Here is a 20,486-nt window from a genome sequence, read left to right on the forward strand (position 1 = left end):
ACTATTTCCTTAGGCTTAAACTGCAGTAAAAGGTAATTGTGATGCTATTTCCCTCTCTCTAAAATCCATCACTGGGAGAGGAATGGAAGTGTGTGCGGGTGAGTGAAGTTGTTTAACTTGCTTTGTGAGTCTGTTTCTGTGACTTGAATTTCTGCAGGGCAAAAGCTAAACATAGTTTTTGCTGTGTAGGACAATATTTCTGGTGTTAAAAAGATCTTCATCTAAAAGCTTCCAGTGTCCTGTGTTAGGTCACTTTGATAAAAGACAGTTTAACACTCAATGCTGGATTTAACTAGTATCAACAAATAGCTATGGATTGATGTAATTTAATGTTTGCCTTTTAATGCCTAATGCACTTTTACTTGCCCTGGTGACTTACAACGTCTAGGCTATTGCTGATGCTTCTTACATCTAAACTGACAATGAAAAATAGATTCATATGGCAAACTCAGCTGTTTTAATATAAATGAATACTCATGAGTGGTATAAGGCTTGTATACACTTTTTCTGTCAAAGAGTGATGCTGGGGAAATAAAAGCAATTTTACTCATTGTTGAGCTTCAGTGCCCTATAGCATTGGTTCTCAATCTAGGGCCGCCGCTTGTTGAGGGAAAGCCCCTGGTGGGCCGGGCCAGTTTGTTTACCTGCCGCATCCGCAGGTTGGGCCGATCGCGGCTCCCGCTGGCTGCGGTTTGCTGCTCCAGGCCAGTGGGGGCTGTGGGAAGCGACGTGGGCCGAGGGATGTGCTGGTTGCCCTTCCCGCAGCCCCCATTGGCCTGGAGCGGCGAACCGCAGCCAGTGGGAGCCGCGATCAGCCGAACCTGCGGACGCAGCAGGTAAACAAACCGGCCCGGCCCATCAGGGGCTTTCCCTGAACAAGCGGCAGCCCTAATTTGAGAACCACTGACCTATAGCTTTAGCGATTCTGTTTATCTACACAAGGTTGGCTGCCTTCACAGTGAAAACAATCTTAGTTATCAGTGTTTTGTAAAAGTAAGCACTCTTGCTTATCTTTATGTCTTTGTATGGTTAGTGTTGCTGTTTCCTCTAGTTATCTGCTGACCTGGAAAGAAAAGCCTTACTTTAAGAAACTGCTTTGACTTTATGCTGGGCTCTGGAGTTTTTTTCTCAGCTTAAAAAAAAAGATTTTTTAATGTACAGGTGAGTAGTTTTTTTCTTTGGTTCATTGGCTTTTTTTAAAAAAAAATATATAAATGTGATAAAAAGAGGAATGGGAGCTGGAGGGACTCTTAATTTTTTGCTTCTTGAGAGTATATTAAGTATGTAAAACCATTGCAAAACAGCATGATCAGAGCTTCTAATATAGTTCTTCAGATAATCTTCTTGGGTCACCCTCTTATCACTGGACTATATATACATCATTTAAGGTTGTGACAATTTGGGGAATCTGTTTATGTAGGACTTATGAATTGTGGTGGTAATTGTACTGTTAAATGCCTCTATGCAGATGTGAAATCCACCATTTGGTGACACCTGTAGCATGTCTCTCCCAGACTACGTACAGTGGTGGATTGTTAGTCTGTAATGGTCACCTATTTAGGTGGAAGCACTTTGGTACAATGGGTTGGCTGAAGCCTAGGAGAACCAGTTCAACCATTTTTCTCTGCAGGAGGGTGGAGAAGTGGAGAGAAGAAAATTCACAGCAGTTACAACAAAGGAACCAGGTGCTGGTGGTGAGACATATAACTATAAACTCAAGAGATTCACTGAGACAGGAAGCTTTGTGCAGGAGATGGGAAGAAATTGGTATGCTTTTGTGGGAGGGTTGTGTGCGTTTGCGGAACCAGTCAAGGTAGATAAAGCTAGCTGACCTAGGAACGCTCCATGATTTTGGAGAGACCCATGAGCTGCAGGAAAAGGATCCCAAACACTGCAGAAAGCTCTGGCCAGGCCCAAAGAACTCTCTAGAGTGGTAAGGAACCTGAAGCAGGGAAAAACACACGGGTGTGTTCATTTTTTTTTTTTTATAGATCTGTATATTTGTTATGCCACATAAGTGAAGAGTAATGATATTTGATGATCTTGTACAATGTCTGTCTGTTTGCTTTCACTATTTTGTACCGCTGAAGAGGTAAACTGCAAACCAGAAGAGGAGATTCTGAGAAACACTCAAAAACTGCTGGGGAAGGTAATGGGAAGACAACACTAGTTGCAGGGCCTTAGGCAATTGGACTGCAGGATTTCCACTATAAAGAGTGGTGTCAGACATGAGGTCTGCACCTGGAGTGCAGGCCTAGAGGCTCAAAGCCTGGGACAGTGCCTAAGACAGGGTTCTCAAACTGGGCGTTGTGACCCCTTAGGGGGTTGCAAGGTTATTACATGGCGGGGGGTAGCGAGCTGTCAGCATCCACCTGCAAACCCCGGTTCACCTCTAGCATTTATAATAGTGTTAAATATAAAAAATATGTTTTAATTTATAAGGGGGTATATAATATATAATCAGAGGCTTACTGTGTGAAAGGAATCACCAGTACAAAAATTTGAGAACAACTGGTCAAAGCTCTGCCTAACAGCATCAAGCTAGGGGCAGGTGGGATTCAGGGTTGGATCTCCTCACAGCAGTCTGGCAAGTGTCCAGGTGGGGGAGCACAACGAAATCCGTGGCAGGTATTCAAATGTCTATCAATAAGGTAGATATTTTATTGGATCTATTTATTTGTAAATGCCTTTACTCTCTTACTTGTGTAATTTAAACAAAGAGATTTTTTATTTGTGTTTTGACATTAATGTATAATATTACATTTCCAGTTTCTTGACTGGCTGAAGCAGTCTCATATGATTTACTATTCAACATTATTGGCTGTAAAATAAGTGAGTAATTAAATAAATCAGGCAATAAATTCTGCACTTGATCAGAATTCCTCCTTTTAAAGTTGAAAGTTATCTGATATGTATTGTGTCTCTCATTTGATCACGCCCCAAGAAGGATTTACTACCTTAAAAGTAAATACAACTACTGTTTTTTCTTAAGCCGTAGTTATATAAAAACTAGCCTTCAGTCAGAAATTTCCCTTCTGCAAAATAACTCTCTAAGTCTTTGTTTTGGGGGAATTGTATCACCGTCTTGCTAAGTTTTCTGTGCCTTAGACATAATTGTAACACCTTTGCTTTAAAATAAATCACAATTTAGCACAATACATATGTGCTGTAATTCGTGTTAACATGTATTCAAATAGTGGATGAAACACTTAGATCAAGGCATAAAAATGTGCATTGTGTTACAAAGTAAAGAGGTTTGTATTAGCATTTTGTTCTTTGCATTTAGCAGAGCAGATAAAACTTTTTTTGTAAAAATTTATTTGAAAAATCAAAATTTGGAAAAATTCAGCTCTAGGGTCTACAGTGTTTTTTCTCCTAACACCCTATTGACAGTTCTTTCATTAATTGTAGAGAAGATAAAAATAATCCAGGATTTGGGGGGATATAAAACTTGCTTTAGTTGTTAACCAAACACTTCAACTGTTTTTTTGGCAGGGAAGCTTAACTGTGTAGTGAATTACTGTTCAAGAATAGACTTTAAGGTCCATTATGGTACATGTTTCTATATTACTGTTATACTCTCACTACCTGGTGTGTGTATATATATATATACACACACGTGCGCACGCGCACACACACAAAGATAGTATGTGAAAGTCAAAATACATCACTAAAATTAATTTCCCACCTCAACAAAAGCATGGTGATTTTTAAAAAAATGATTTTCCTGTTTTGGTTACTTCATAGGGACGTATTGGTGCAGACATACATTGTTGAGGATAATGATAGCATTTTGCAATTAGACTGCTATCCCTCCAAACCCACCCCACCCCCAAAAATCTCTAGTACAATAGCACTTTCCTCAATATTGTAGAGAGAGCCTAAAATAACTAATGTTGTGATCCTAGTCAGATAATCTCTGCTACAACGATCACTTCACTGAAAGCTTTGCTAAATTGTAGCAGTGGCGTTTCAGTTGTATACTGTGTTTCTGTGACATTTAGTAAATGGAAAAAACGTATTCTCATCAGTTTTTGCTGCAAGAGGTCATGTTCCCTTAGAGTGCCAAAGCTTGTTACTGGCCTTCCTCAAAATAATATATGTGAATGGAAGAAAAGGGAAGTTGATAGTAATGAGAAACTAAGAATTCTAAAAAATGTATAAAGGAAGCAAATGGACACAAAGATATCTATGGTTGGTAGAATTAAAAACAAATAAGGAGTTCAAGTGTATTAGAAATAAAAAGAATCCTAACAATAGTATTGGTCTATTACTATATGGAAATCATAGAATTATCAATAATAATGCAGAAAAGTCTGAAAGGGTCAATAAATATTTCTCTTTATTTGGTGGGGGGTGGGGGGGTATGTAGTCATATCTGATATATATCTGATATCACTCTTTCCATTCCACTAGTATCTCAGCAGGATGTTAAACAGCAGCTACCAAAGTTAGACGTTTTTAAAATCAGCAGGTCTGGTAACTTGTGTCCAAGAGTTTTAAAAGAGCAGGCTGAGGAGCTTACTGGACCTTAATGTTGCTTTCACTAAGTCTTGGAACACCAGGGAAGTTCCAGAAGATTGGAAGAAATCTAATGTTGTGCTAATGTTTAAAAAAGGTAAACAGGATGACCCAGGTAATTATAGGCCTGTCAGTATGACATTGATCCCAATCAAGATAATGGAGCAGCTGATATGAGATTTGATTAAGAAATAAAGGAGAATATATAATTAATGCCAGTCTGCATGGGTTTATGAAAAAACAGATCCTGTCAAACTAACTTGTTACCTTTTTTTTATGATAAAGGAAACTGTGTGTTAATTTTAATATACTTAGATTTCTGTAAGGCATTTGATTCGGTACTGCATGACATTATGGTTAAAAAAGCTAGAATGATATAAAATTAACTTGGCACACATTAAATGGATTAAAAACTGGCTAATTCATAGATCTCAAAATGTAGTTGTAAAAGGGGAATCATCTTTAAATGGTGTGGTATTAAGGATGTTGACATTGGTTCTTGGCCATACGCTGCTTAACATTTTTACTAATGACCTGGGAGGAAACATAAAATCATCATTGATAAAGTTTGCAAATGACTCAAAAATTGGGGGAGTGGCAAATAATGAAGATGACAGGTATCTTACACAGAGCAATCTGGATCACTAGGTAAGCTGGGTGCAATAAAACAATGTGTTTTAGTATGACTAAAAATAAATGCCTACATCTAGGGACAAAGAATGTAGGCCGTGCTTTCAGGACAGGATACTCTGTCCTGGGAAGCAGTGACTGTGAAAAAGATTTGGAGGTCATGGTGGATAATCAGCTGAACATGAACTTCCAATGCAGTGCTGTGGATAATGCAATCCTTGGATCCATAAATGGGTATCTCAAGTTGGAGTAGAGAAGTTATTTTACCTCAGTATTTAGCACCGGTGCAGCCACCGCTCGAATACTGTGTCCCGTTCAGGTATCCACAATTTAAGAAAGATGTTGCTAAATTGGAGAGATTTCAGAGAAAAGTCACAAAAAAGATTAAAGGATTAGAAAACATGCTTTATAGCGATAGATTGAGCTTCTTCCATCTATGTAGCTTAACAAGGAGAACAAGAAGAAGTGACTTGATTACAGTTTATAAGTACCTACATGGGGAACAAATATTTAATAATGGGCTCTTCAGTCTAACAGAGAAAGATATAACCTCGTTCCAATGGCTGGAAGTTGAAACTAGACAAATTCAGACTGGATATAAGCTATGCATTTTTAACAGTGAGGGTAATTAATCATTGAAACAATTTTCCCAAGAGTCATATGCTCCAGGAACACAGTGGTTCTTTCTGGTCTTGGAATCTGAGAACCTTGATATACTGCAGTGGTTTCCAGACTGTAGTCCATCAGCCAGTGGTGATCTATGCGCACACAATAGCGGTTTGAAGAAAGGTGCTTGATCATATGATGCTGGCTCCTCATTAGTTTCTCCTCCTAAATTACACTTTTAAAAGTTTTAAATATGTTCTTAATATTAATTTCCTATGGAAGTTATTACTGTATTTGAAACAAGAATACTACACAATCATGAAAATGAGAGAGGAGGTGCTGAACATGACAATTTCTCTGCTAAGATCCCTGCTGTGGTAATATTTGGGGACCACCTGACATAATGTTCTCTTTAAATTGTGAATTTCCAATTGACAGAGTGAGGTGCAAGCCCTCTATAGTTAAATATTTATCATTAGATGGTTCTTTAATTAAATGTATGTTTATTTCAGCATCTTAGCTGATGATGATGATGATGATGAAGAAATATACAGAACTGAAGATTGTGAATTTGCAGCCAAGAAAAGGAAAAAAGACCATTTTCGGAATAAATCAAAATCACAATGTAAGACTAGATTGCTTTTAGTTCTAGTTTGGAGGATGTTTCATAACTTTAAAGTATTTAAATATTTCTATAAAGCTTACTCATAAGGGCATAATTCACTAATCCTTATTAGTACTGCTTCTACAAACACTCAGTATTAATAATGCATACATAAACGATACAGCTTTTCTAAACTACTCTATCATTAATCAGCGAGCATGAGATCTTGATGATCCTAATGAAAATACATTTGTGAATTGTGATACCATTCTAATAATCAGAGTCTACTGATGCTGCTTTTACTTTCTTTTTCTGTTTTTTTTCTTTAAACTGAGGTTCTTCTGAATATGTAAACTTACTTTTTAGTTACTGTCTTTATAAGTTTAAGCTAATCTTATATGTAATTTTAATTCAACTTGTCGGTAGTGAAACAGCTCTTGGAAAAATGAATTTTTATTGAATTTTTTTTCTTTACTTTTAATCACAGCATCTAGAGTACTTAGTGATTTAAAAAAAAACTGTGGGGGGATACATTTATTCACAATCCTTGAAGACACAGATCATGGAGAGACAGGGGCATACAGAACACTGAGGGTGGAGGTAGGAGGCACAAATTGCTCAGGGTTGAGGGGACAACACGGGGGAACCCCAGGGCACAGAATATTCAGGGGAGACAGCAGAATATGTGCACAGAATGAGGGTGGGGTCCTGTAAAACATGCGATCATGTAATTAAAACTGTATCCTAATGTATACTCACAAGAGGACAGAACATAGGTTGCTGGTGCAGCCTAAAATCTGGAGTTTCCTTACTTTGAATGCTTGGCTTTGCAACCTAAATAGTTTTCTTTTTGCTTAGTTTTTTGTATGTGTAATTTACGACATAGGATAAAATTTTATCCAAGTGCCTAAGTCACTTAGGTACTTTTGGAACGGTTTATCCATCAGCTGTTTCAAACTTTTGTAAGTAGCCTTCATTAAAACTATCTTAAAACCCCCTCTCATTTGCAAAGAGTTTTATTAAGAATGATACATTTGTGTAACTTTTTATTTAATAAATATTACCCAATGTGCTGAAAGTTAAAATTGTTACATTAATTTATTTGTTTTTAGGTTTTTATCGTGAAAAATGGATCTATGTTCACAAAGAAAGCACCAGAGAAGTAAGTGTCCTGTGCTGTCTTGCAGTCCTTATTTGCTGCCTGATTACATGTGGTGTTTAAGTACACATCTTAAACCTTATCTTCACTGCATGCTAACCTCATACTCAGCTCTGGGTGCCCCCCCACCCCCAAACACATTCAGACAATCTTACAGTGGGGCAGCCATCACACTCTGAACAATAGGGCAGACCACAAGGTAGTTTTTAGCACATGTTTCTACCACAAGGTCAATGTAGTTAAAACAAGGGTATCTGTAGCTGCTCAACAATTGAGATATCCTAGTCCTTCAATTAATTCCCATAAGCCCATTGGGTACCTGTTCATGTGTTCTACCTTTCCATCTCTCTGTGCCCTGAGCCCTGACCAGAGATGGTCTCCCTTCACTTCCCTCTGCTCAGGAAAGTGCATAGTCCCACCCTGCTTGCAGTTTCCCCAGCTATTCTATCCCCAGTGTTTGAAACAGCAGAACAATGGCCCCTAAGAAGCATGCGTATTGGCATGCAGCCTCCTGGCCTTATGAACGCACCAGAATCTTGCTGCAGCTTTGGGCTGAAGTAAACCAAACCCCCATCTTTAACTGTACAAAGAGGAATGTCAAACTGTACAAAAGGTATGTCTGAGGAGTTGCTGGCTGATCACGGGATTGAGCAGACCAAACAGCAGTGCAGAGAGAGAATACAGGGGCTCGAGGTGAACTCCTGGAAGACCAGGAAAAAGAATAAGAAGTGTGGTAATGCCCCAGCAACATGTTCATTTTACAGTGAAATGGGCTGTGTTCTGAGCAGCCCTGTGAGTGCGGAGACCTGTTTCAGCACGGACTCATATGTGGAGCTAGGAGGGGTGAGGGTTCAGAATTTGGATGTCCATGGAGATATGACCTAGCCCAGCCAGCAAGGAGAGGGAGAGGCAGAGATGTGGATGGCTATAGTCTCATCCACAAGCTTGTGTCCGATTCACAAGAGATGTTCCCTTAAACATCCCTAGAAGAGCACAGTGTGGTAGAGAGTATCCACACTGAAGAAGTAGGGGAGAACTCAGCATCTTATCTGATTACCAACAGATCTGCAACAGTCTGAAGTTGGCAGTTTATAAAGGGCAATAGAAACGCTCTTCTAAACCACTATTCGTTCTCACATCTGGGTGCTCTGTCTCTTAAATGCCAGGGAAGCACCTTACTCAGTTCCATGAATGTGTGGTTCTTCATGTGAAAGTTCTGGGCTCATGGCTAGTCATCCCATGTTTCCGTCATAATGTGCTTGTGTTCCTACTGTGACAGACTCAGACCAGAAAGATATAAGAGAATAGTGGAGGGCCAGTATATCAGCCTCAGAATGAGCAGGTCCCTGTTCCCAGGATAGCCAAACAAAAGCTACTCCAGGCCAATCAAGACACCTGACGCCAATTTAAACTAGTTAAGGTCATTAGGCTAATGCCGGCACCTGACCTCAATTAACTGGCAAAGAGGCAGTTAGGCTAATGGAGACAGCTGGAACCAATTAAGGTCCCACTCATACTGCTTAAAAGCTCTCCTTTCCAGTTTTCTCGGGAGAAGCCCAGGTGAAAGGGGCTGGAGGAGAGGAAGTATTGTTGAGTCCTGAGGTAAGGGTGAAGCTTGGAAAAGGGGACCACGGGGAAGTGGCCCAGGGAATCAAAGCAGCATCAGTGGTGAAGGGAAAGCCGCCAACAGCTGCTACCATTAGGGTACCTGCACTGGAACCCGAAGTAGAGGGCGGGCCCGGGTTCTCCCCTTCTCCCCTCCCCATGATCTACAGAGATCCCCTTGAGAGGGGAAGCAGACTTTGGTCCAGGAGGGAGGACAAACTGCACCTACTGACCTCTAAGGAGCAACAGAGACTGTGGGTATTCCACCTTCCCACCTCCCATACTGGCCTGTGATGAAAGTAGCTCAATAAGCTGTGACCTTTGCTGCTATACAGGGAAAGGGAGATCATATTGAGGGCCTTAGCGCACTTCTGAGGCCACTGAATCCGCCTGGAGGCATGGGACCCACCAATACAGGCTCGGAGCTTTGTCATACTACCCAGAAGTAGTGGTCTGTGTAAAGTTCTGGCTTCATGGCTAAGGCTACATTTTCATCACGGGTATTTTTAGTAAAAGTCATGGACAGGTCATGGGCAGTAAACAGAAATTCATGGTCCATGTCCTGTTCATGACTTTTACTATATACCCCTAACTAAAACTTCGGTGGGAGGGAGGGGGCCTGCGGGTGCTCTGGGGGGAGGGTGTGTTCCTGGGGTCCCACGAGTCCTCTGGGGAGATGGTCAGGGGGGCTGTGGGTGCTCTGGGGGGGAAGGATCCAGGCCGTGTGATGCTGGGAGGGGAGGGTTGGCAGGGCTAGCAGGCTCCCTACCTGTCTCCACATGTCCCTGCAGCTCCTAGGCAGCGGAAGGGCCAGGGGGATCAACACACTGCTCCCAACACAAGCGCCATCTGCGCAACTCCCATTGGCTGGGAACTGCAGCCAATGGGAGCTGTGGGGGTGGGGCTTGTTGGCAAGGGCAGCACGTGGGGCCCCCTGGTCTCTCCACTTAGGAGCTGCAGGGCCATGACTATGGGAGCTGGGGAGCCCTGCACCCCCCCTCGCCCATAGCCCCCTCCCACACACCCAAACTGTTACTGCTGCAGAAGTCACGGAGGTCACAGAAAGTCATGGAATCCGTGACCTCTGTGACAGCCTCGCAGCCTTACTCATGGCTAGTCATCCCATGTTTCCATCATCATGTGCTCCCACCAGTGTGTGGGTGTGTTCCTACACAGAAGTTGGGATTATCTGCCATTTAAAAACAACATCGTCTCAGTCCATGTCCACTTGGCCATGTCCAATTGCTTGTATGCTACTTCTGACTGCATGTTGCTACCTCAATTTCCTCTAGCCCCAAAACAGCCTCTGAAATCCCTGCCCACATCTCCTAGCAGCTAGTGCAGAGGCACAAAAACAAAACATTGCATCCATAAAAAACAGTAGTTCTTGGCCGTGGTGATTAGGGAGCCAAACGGCACACCACTACATCAGCTTGATTACTGCTTGGTTACTGCCAGTAAATGAATTTTGTGGGCCTAGACCATTTCCTCCCACAGTCCCAAGAGTGAACAGACAAGTTGTCCTACAGCACCCTGCACAGAGTGACACAATCTCAAGATACGAGCCAAGATAATTGTATTGCTTGTTACTGCTACATACAATGACAGTACAGACACGGGACATGACAGCAATGTACTGATGTCCACAATGATTGTGTAGTAGTGAGGTAGGCTACCAGGCACTTACAAGCACATGTTTACTTATCCCATGGCTTGCACATATTCCTGCTGAAATTATGCGCCACTGCAAAATGCAGATTTTGTGCAGAATTAATGTTCCTCATAGAATTTTATTTTTCATGCAGAATTTGTGAGTTCCACCAAATTGTTTCCATTTTCCAGTTTTGCATGTTTCAGATGTATTAGTTATGTATACACGTAACGTCTGTACGCACATGAGCCTGAACCATGTATACGGCCAGGTCCATACAAACACACTTATGTGCACACTTGCCCCAACACATACACACTACCCGAGTTCTCCATTTCCCCATGGCTAACCACCACTATCCTACAACTAAACTACTGCTAACTCACCAACCCCCCTTCCTGCCTCAGTAGCTTGGCCCTAAAACCTTACAATACACACAGAAGTTTGAATTTGAACAGGACATGACAGACAGACACAAAACAGTCCGTAAGGATGCTAGCACCCCCTTAGGCCAGGACGTTACAGTACATTTGTGTAATGACTTTGTTTAAATGAAATATTTAATTTCACTGAAATAGAAGATAACAGTCAACAAAGATACACCAATTTCTGTAATAATATGCCTTGTAAGGAATCTATTTGTCAAAAAAACATTTCCTGAATCTCTTTTGTTGTCTCTGTTGTTACAGACATACTTGCTAACAGGTATTTTGAAATAAATTACCAAAATTGAAACTGGTGTGATTAAATTGTGTTATTTTGACAAATAAAATATGCAGAATTTTAAAGTATTGTGCACAGAATTTTTTATTTTTGCCTCAGAATTCTCCCCGGAGTATTCACATGGAATGAAGATAAGGCCTTACTAATGTGTGGCATTTTAGTTTTTAGTTCAAAATGGAGCGGTTGTAATTTCCTCATCTTTTCTATCGAAGACAGGGATCGGCAACCTTTGACACGTGGCCCGCCAGGGTAAGGCAGGCCAGTTTGTTTACCTGCCATGTTCGCAGGTTCAGTTGATCGCAGCTCCCAGTGGCCGCAGTTCGCTGTTCTAGGCCAATGGGGGCTGCGGGAAGCAGCACAGACCAATGAATGTGCAGGCCACCGCTTTCTGCAGCCCTCATTGGCCCTGGCAGGCCGCGGGCCAAAGGTTGCCGATTCCTGCTCTAAGAAATCAATGAATGCTTGGCCTAGATTCAGGAAAGTATCCCTGTTCCATAAGGGTGCTTAGGCATAAGTTTAACTCTAAGTACATGCTTAAGAGCTTTCTTGATTCAGAACATTAGTGATGATTAAATGAACCATTTTTTTCTTTGTTTGCTCTTAAAGTATGTTTTCTTCTTTTTCAAGAGACATGGCTATTGCACATTGGGAGAAGCTTTTAATCGCTTAGATTTTTCAAGTGCAATTCAGGACATCAGAAGGTTCAATTATGTGGTCAAAGTAAGCTGTTTATATTATATATTTCATAAATGTTTTGCTGGTTTGTCTAGTATAATTATACATTGGCAATATGCAACTACATAAATAAGCTGTTTGCATAAAAATATGCATTTAAAAATATATATAAAAATACCCAAGTTCTGAAGTAAACTTTTATTTTTGTGTGTTGAAAACTGATTTATTATACTGTGAAACGCCTCAGACTGCAGAAGGAAGAAAATAGGCCAATAACTCTTTTCTGATGGCTTTTCAGAGAAACATTGATGGTAACTTCAGTAGTTACTTTTTTGCATTATAAAAAATTCATAAAACAGCAAATTAAGACCCCACTATTAATATTCTGCAAAATAAACTATAATACATGTTTGTTTAACTTATTTTCACAACTGCAATTTTAATAATTTTTGATAATGCATTATGAATTAGAAAATTTTCTGTAGCGTATTGTTTTTTTAAAACAACGAAGTGTGAGTGCTATGAGTAGGGTTGCCAGGTGTCTGGTTTTCGACGGGAACGTCTGTCCGAAAAGGGAACCTAGCAGAGTCTGGTCAGCACAGCTGACCGGGCACTAAAAGTCCACTTGGCCGCAGTAACTGGTCTCTGCTGCTAGGGGGTGGGAAGAGGAGCTGTCGTGGCTGGAGCCACATAGAAGAGCTTGCTCTCTGCTCAGCTGCTGATGCCTGACAGAGTGGTGGCTTGTTTCCAGACCAGGTTCCAAGAGGTAGGTCCCGCCACCCAGGGGGAGGAGGGATCCTGTCCACCCCCATTCTGTCCCAGCATGCCCTGATTGCCCGAGCCCTAACCCCTTGCTACAGGAACCAACCCCCCCCCCCCAGCTCCTTGCTCTAAGGATCGCCCACCGCTGTGCCCCGATTTTGCAGGTGGGCAGGTTCCATGTCAGCTCCTCCCAGCCTGACTCTGCAGGCAGCAGGTGCATCCCATGAGAGGGGGGGAGTGAGCAAAATGCGGGGGTGGAGAGTGAGCAACTGAGGGAGGGGGGTGAGGGTGAGCAGAGGGCAGGGCCTTGGGGGAAGAAACAGGGTAGGGGTGGAGCAAAGGGGTTCAGTTTTCTGTACTTAGAAAGTTGACAACCCTAGCTATGAGGTGTCATTACACCACTCTGTCAATCTTTGCTGCAGCACATGCTTTATAAGATAAAGGCAGGCATTTAGTGAGATAAGTGGTATTCCCTTTCTACTATTATTATTTCCTCTAAAACTTTGGGAACAGCACCCAGATTTTTAAAAATCTTCTAGCCTGTCCATCTTCCAAAAATGACTTTAATGAGACGCTGTTCTTGCCATGTTTATCTTCGTCTATTTCACAAATGACAGAACAGGGCAAAGTTTTAGAGAAGCAATTTCTCAACACCTTTTAGTGATTGCTTCTTGGAACAATTTGTTCTAGAGCATCTAACAAGAGAGGCTAGCCTTAACTTAGTTTTAAGTAACACACTGTTATCTAGATTCAAAAGCCAAGGGGCAGATAGTGTACTATAAAGTGACAGTGACATTAAACTTGAAAAAGTGAGGTTTCAGTCAAATGAGAAGGTTAGTCAAAAAGGCCCTGAAGTAAAAATAAAGAAATTTAAATCCTTGGTGAATGCAGGGATGGTACTCAAAAACAGTAACAATCTCAGAAAATGTTTACTGCGAGAAAGTGAAGAGTATTTAAACGAATATGGCTAAATGACAGTGCTCAAGAGGCTACTTGAGCAAACAGAAATACTTCAAAACTTGGAAATCTGACCGTAGTAAAGCCAATAAACAGGCGCATAAATTACAGCAGCCAATAAGAGATGGAACTAGAAGGCCCAAAATGGATTTCAAAGAACAAACAGCTAAAGATAAAAACGAAGAGACACTTTAAAAAAAAATATCAAAAGCAGGAAGCCTGCAGAAGAATCAGTATGTCCACTGAATCATCAATAGTTGAAGGGGACAATTAAGGATGATAAGGACATTTCTTTGCCTCAATCTTCACCACCGAGAATGCTAGAGAACTTCTTAGTCAGGACCTGTTCTTTACTTGTAATAAAGATGATCTATTCAGACGTGTCAGAATAGATGTTGGAGCAAATTGTTGATTTAAAAAAGAGTAAGTTACCAGGCCCAAATGGTAAACCAAGAGTTCTGAAGAAGTCCGTCTAAGTAGAAGTAGCTGAGCTGTTAACAAAAACATGCAATAATTAAAAATAGACACTGTTCAGAGGATTGTAGGGTATCAAGCTTTTAAAAAAAAAAAAAAAAAAAGCAGAAGCTCCAGAGGTTGATCCAGTGAATTTACAGTCTAGTAAGCCTTACATATGTACCTGTCAGATTGGTTGAAACAATAATTTAGCAAAAGATTAACAAAGTACATGGAAGATCATGATATAATAAAGTCTAAGCAGCTGGGTCTCCGCACACAACTAATCAAAGAACATGTCAAAAGTAGTAAATAAAGGAGAACTGGTTGGCATTATAAGCAGTGCAACCAGATCTGCCTTAGTTAAGGTTACATAATTCTTCCCATTTATAGAACCTGTTTTCAGTGGCTTATAGCTTTTCCAGAATTTAACTGTATGCTGAAGGGGAGAGACAAGACTGGGACTGATTCAGGAGGGTTCAGGTTTGGTGGGTGGAACAGTGGCACAATGATCTGTGCCCATTCCCCTCCATAACCTGGAATAGAACCCAAGATTCCTTAGTATTATCATTCCTCTGTCAACAAATCTCTCTGAAAGCCTCTGGCAAAGTGTGTGTCCCAATTCTTCTCCACTACTGGACTACTGTAACGGGGCCAGCACCCGCCTCTCATGCATGCCCCCTTTTTTGTCTGGCTGATAGTGCCTGCAAACACAGTTCTTTTCATGTCTTCTTGTGGATGGCCCCCTTTCTCTCGGTTAGGTGTGAGCCTGCTTTTCTTTTTTGGTCTTACATCAGGCTGGCACCTGCTTCTTGCGAGCATCACCCCCAGCTGCTAGTTCTCTCGGCGGGCCTTCGGCTGCTCAGTCCTCTGGCTGAGCCACACCCTGTCCCCCCCTTCCAATTTATAAAGTCCAAGTTCTTTCTCGGCCCTGGTATGGAGCCATAGCTCTAAGTCTTCTTCCCAGAGGCACTGCCTTCTTCAACCACCCAGTCAGGGCCCATCTCAGCTGGTGTCCTTTGCAGCAGCGCTCCCTGGGCTCTGTCTGAAACCAGACCAGCAGGGCCCATCTCAGTGCTGCCTGGTCTGGCTGGGTCCTGGGCTCAGCCTGCCTTATCAAGCTCCAGCAACTGAAGGCTCTGCTTGCTGCTTGCCTTTTAATGGTCCCTTCTGGCCCCTTATTGGTCGCTCCAGCAGCCCCTCTGATTGGCCGCTTTTCTGCAGCCACTCTAGACTCCCTGGAGGACTTCTTGCTGTTCTATTCTGGGACAGGGTGACGCAGGCGGCAAGGCAGATTTGGGGTGGCGGTTCTTCCACTCAGTCTTTTCTCATGTCCCCCTTAGTCACGTTGTACTCCGCTTGGGCTACCTCTGCCTCTGGCTCACTTCGGCCTCTGCTCAATAAATAATTAAAATCTTGCCTGTTTTCCATGGCTGCATCTGCCTCTGGTCCTCCTTTGACCTCTGCCTCTGGCCTCACACAATAAAACAGTTAAAAGCTTGCAGTAAAACAGTTAAAAGCTTGCCCCAGTAAAACAGTTGTATCTGACCTGACCCCTTTTGGAGAAGTTCGGTCTGAAGATCCCACTTTTGCTACCATAATGTAACGGAGTCAGCACCTGCCTCTCATGTGTGCCCCCTTTTTTTGGCCGATAGTGCCTGCAAACACAATTCTAGGCTGCCTGGAGAACTTTCCGCTGCTCTGTTCTGGGTTAGGGTGATGCAGGGCCGTGAGTCCTTGAGCAGGGGGCCTCTGGACCTAGTCCACCCTGCCATAACTACACAGGAGGACAGCCTACTACTATCGATTTACTCCATTAGCTCAAGTGTTAGAGGTCTGTGCTGTGGATCTAAAGGTTCCAGCCCTGCTACTGACCCATTTCGGTATGAGTATGATGCAATGTGATATTTGTTTTTTCAATTTTCTTTGTTAAAAATCTAGGAAACTATATTCAAAAGTATTACGTTAAAAGTTGGCACAGTCAACCTTAATTGCAGCGTTTCTTAATCTGAGTGCTTGAATTGTAATCTTAATATTTCTGATGTAGTTTTTGTGTATAACCATTTCTTCAGATTTCCAAAAAGCGATTGACAAGGTCACAAATAGGAGGCTACTAAGGAAGTGAAGTAGTCACAGGGTGACAGGCAACATATTGTCATGGATTAAAAACTAGCTGGGAGAGAGAAAGCAAAAAGAGTAAAATTAAATGGTCAATTTTCATCATGGCAGAAGGTTCCCAGCAGGGTATCTCAAGGTTCCATTCTAGGTTCTGTGATTAATGCATTTATTAATGATCTGGAAATGGCAGCAAGTAATGAAATAGTAACATTTGCAAATGTTACTAATAGGACTGTCAAGCGATTAATCGCATGATTAAAAAAAGTAATTGCCCAATTAATTGCAATGTTAAACAGTAACAGAATACCATTTATTTAAATATTTATGGATGTTTTCTACATTTTCAAATATATTCATTTCAATTACAACACATAATGCAAAGTGACAGTGCTCACTTTATATTTGTTTTTGTTTACAAATATTTGCACTGTAAAAAAACAAAAGAAATCGTATTTTTCAATTCACCTAATACAAGTACTGTAGTGCAATCTCATTATTATGAAAGTTGAACTTACAAATGTAGACTTATGTACAAAAAATAACTGCATTCAAAAAATAAAGGAATGTAAAACTTTAGAGCCTAGAAGTCCACTCAGTTCTATTTCTTGTTCAGCCAATCACGCAGACAAACACGTTTGTTTACATTTGGAGGAGATAATGCTCCCTGCTTCTTGTTCACAGTGTCACCCGAAAGGTGAGAACAGGTGTTCTCATGGCACTGTTGTAGCCAGCGACGCAAGATATTTACATGCCAGATGCGCTAAAGATTCATATGACCCTCATGCTTCAACCACCATTCTAGAGGACATTCGTGCATGCAGATGACAGGCTCTGCTCAATAACAATCCAAAGCAGTGCAGACTGACGCATGTTCATTTTCATCATCTGAGTCAGATGCCACCAGCAGAAAGTTGATTTTCTCTTTTGGTGGTTTGGGTTCTGTAGTTCCCGCATCGGAGTGTTGCTCTTTTAAGACTTCTGAAAGCATGCTCCACACCTGTCAAGGTTCCTTCCCCACTCTGAACTCTAGGGTACAGATGTGGGGACCTGCATGAAAGACCCCGTAAGCTTATTCTTACCAGCTTAGGTTAAAAGCTGCCACCACCAAAGTGTTACACAAAGAATAACAGGGGAAGTGCCCACTTGGAAACGTCTTCCCCCCCCCCCCCAATGCTCCCCCAAGCACTACACCCCCTTTCCTGGGGAAGGCTTGATAAAAATCCTCACCAGTTTGCATAGGTGAACACAGACCCAACCCCTTGGATCTTAAGAACAATGAAAAAGCAATGAGGTTCTTAAAAGAAGAATTTTAATTGAAGAAAAAGTAAAAGAATCACCTCTTTAAAATCAGGATGGTAAATACCTTACAGGGTAATCAGATTCAAAACATAGAGAATCTCTCTAGGCAAAACCTTATGTTACAAAAAGACACAAAAACAGGAATATACATTCCATTCAGCACAACTTATTTTATCAGCCATTTAAACAAAACAGAATCTAACACATATCTAACTAGATTGCTTACTAACTCTTAACAGGAGTTCTGACCTGCATTCTTGCTCTGGTCCCGGCAAAAGCATCACGCAGACAGACAGGACCCTTTGTCCCCGCCCTCCCCACTAGCTTTGAAAGTATCTTGTCTCCTCATTGGTCATTTTGGTCAGGTGCCTGTGAGGTTATCTTAGCTTCTTAACCCTTTACAGGTGAAAGGGTTTTTCCTCTGGCCAGGAGGAATTTAAAGGTGTTTACCCTTCCCTTTATATTTATGACAACACCTCATCCCTCTCAGATTTTGGAAGGCACTACAGATTCTGAAACCTGGGGTCGAGCGATGTAGCTATCTTTAGAAATCTCACATTAGTACCTTCTTTGCATATTGTCAAATCTGGAGCGAAAGTGTTCTTAAAATGAACATGTGCTGAGTCATCATCCGAGACTACTATAATATGAACTATATGACAGAATGCAGGTAAAATAGAGCCGGAGACAGACAATTCTCCTCCAAGGAGTTCAGTCACAAATTTAATCAACACATTATTTTTTTTAATGAGTGTCATCAGCATGAAAGCATGTCCTCTAGAATGGTGGCCAAAGCATGAAGGGGCATATGAATATTTAGCATATCTGGCACATAAATACTTGCAGTGCCGGCTACAAGAGTGCCATGCGAACGCCTGATCTCACTTTCTGGTGACATTGTAAATAAGAAGTGGGTAACATTATCTCCTGAAAACGTAAACAAACTTGTTTGTCTTAGCGATTGGCTGAATGAGAAGTAGGACTGAGTGGACTTGAAGGCTCTAAAGTTTCTCTGTGTGTTTCAGGGCAGATGGTTGTGGGGAAATTGGGACGGGGGGTGCATTGGAATCACCCTGCAAGTTGTAATGAAGACTGATGAAGACCAGGGGCAGCTGTTTTGTTATAAGTAGGCTGCTGTGGTCAGTCTTGCATCAGGGCTGTACAGCACATAGACTCAGGGAACTACGTACATGCTTGTCAGCTGGCTATTGGTGTCCGGGATGTGAGCCATAGCAGAAGACCACAGCAGGCAGTTATATAACCTCTCACTGGTCTGGACTGTGTCCAGCCCTCTCCTGGAACACACAGAGAAATAATAATGTTTGATGCTTTTTTAAAGAGACCAAAGTACAGCTTATCACTTTAACTGGAGTTAACAATCACTTAAATTCAAATACAGCACTAGGTTGGTTTAGATTAAAAGTGAAACAAGTTCATTAACAAAAGGACCTGGGTTAAGTGATACAAAGTAGAAAATATTGGAGGTAGAACAGGTTACAAACAAACCAAAGTTAAAATATGCTTTCTAATGGCTAAGACCGTCCTTAAAAAGCTACAGACTTTGCTCAAGGTAGTTTTCTCACTAGTCGTTCTTTGAGCAGGCACTCTGGCCAGGACCCAACAAATGGAACACAGACTGCTTGGTTTCTTTTTCTCCTGCGAGGTAAGATAAAGATGGAGTCTCTATCTGTCCCTTACATTCCCAACAGAATTTTTTTTTGTCTTGAAAGTCAGGAAGGTCTCCTAGGAATTCAGTCTCCTATGTCTCTCTGTGGTGCAGGAGCCATGCTAATTCTCCATCTCCCGAGGTCAGTCTCAGGATGTTCCCTGCTGGTTTAGCTTGATGGCTTTGTTTATTGCTAATATGTAAATTGAGGTAAACCCACATTTCTTTGTCTAGGACAAACCTGTTTATTGCCTCTTCCCAGGCTAGACCGCCTGGTTTTAAACACATTCTAGTAACATCACACAGAGAGAATTCATAACTTTGCATACAATGTTACATATATTTTTACAATGATGATATTGACTACTGTGATATTAATTTTCAAATGATACCCCACAACACATATTTTGTACAAATATCATTGCAGTAGTGTGTAGCAGGTGAATACAGAGATATTCTGTCCTTTTGTGACCCAAGGTAAAAGTATATAAAATAAATAATAGAGAGATGGTAATTAGAAACCTAGGCTTTTGCTGTCTCATAACACAAGAACAAAGGAATATTGGATTAAGGTAAGAGTTGGGGAAGTAAAAAAACAATAAAAAGAAATACTTTTTCACATAACCTGTAATTAAGTTGTGGAACTCTCAGCCACAGGAAGTTGTTGCGGCCAAGAACTTATCAAGGCTCAGATGGGATTGGATATTTATATGGATATCAAGAATATCCAAAATAGTGATATTTTATGATAAATTTTGGAAGGGGTATTATACCTCATGCTTCAGTGCTTAGGCCTATCTTTTAACTATTGGAAATCAAAAAAAGACCTAATGCAGGGGGGCAGATTACCCCACATCTTCCTGTTGCAGATTTCTTACATCTTCTACTGAAGCTTCTGGTGTTGGCCTCTCTTGGAGACAGAATAGTGGACTAGATGAACCTCAGTTCTGATTCAGTATGACAGTTCCTATGTTGCAGTCTTCTTCTGTTGTCCAAGAGTAACATTTAGTTGTTAATAGACCTAATGCTGACTATGTTTATACAGTGTGTTTGTAAC

At 41.4% G+C, this 20,486-nt stretch overlaps 1 protein-coding gene across 4 annotated transcripts in view; it reads left to right on the forward strand.

The window, feature by feature from the left end:
- The window catches only part of FBXO25 (F-box protein 25), a 65,912-nt gene that overhangs the window by 15,462 nt on the left and 29,964 nt on the right, over positions 1 to 20,486 (forward strand). For all 4 annotated transcript variants that reach the window (XM_048845361.2, XM_048845364.2, XM_048845363.2 and 1 more), the window contains exons 3-5: positions 6,270 to 6,382; positions 7,474 to 7,523; positions 12,127 to 12,219. In XM_048845361.2, coding sequence (XP_048701318.1) covers positions 6,270 to 6,382; positions 7,474 to 7,523; positions 12,127 to 12,219 — 256 coding nt within the window. The remainder of the gene's footprint in view (positions 1 to 6,269; positions 6,383 to 7,473; positions 7,524 to 12,126; positions 12,220 to 20,486) is intronic.

Source organism: Caretta caretta, chromosome 3, assembly GCF_965140235.1.
Source record: "Caretta caretta isolate rCarCar2 chromosome 3, rCarCar1.hap1, whole genome shotgun sequence".
NCBI lineage: Eukaryota > Metazoa > Chordata > Testudines > Cheloniidae > Caretta > Caretta caretta.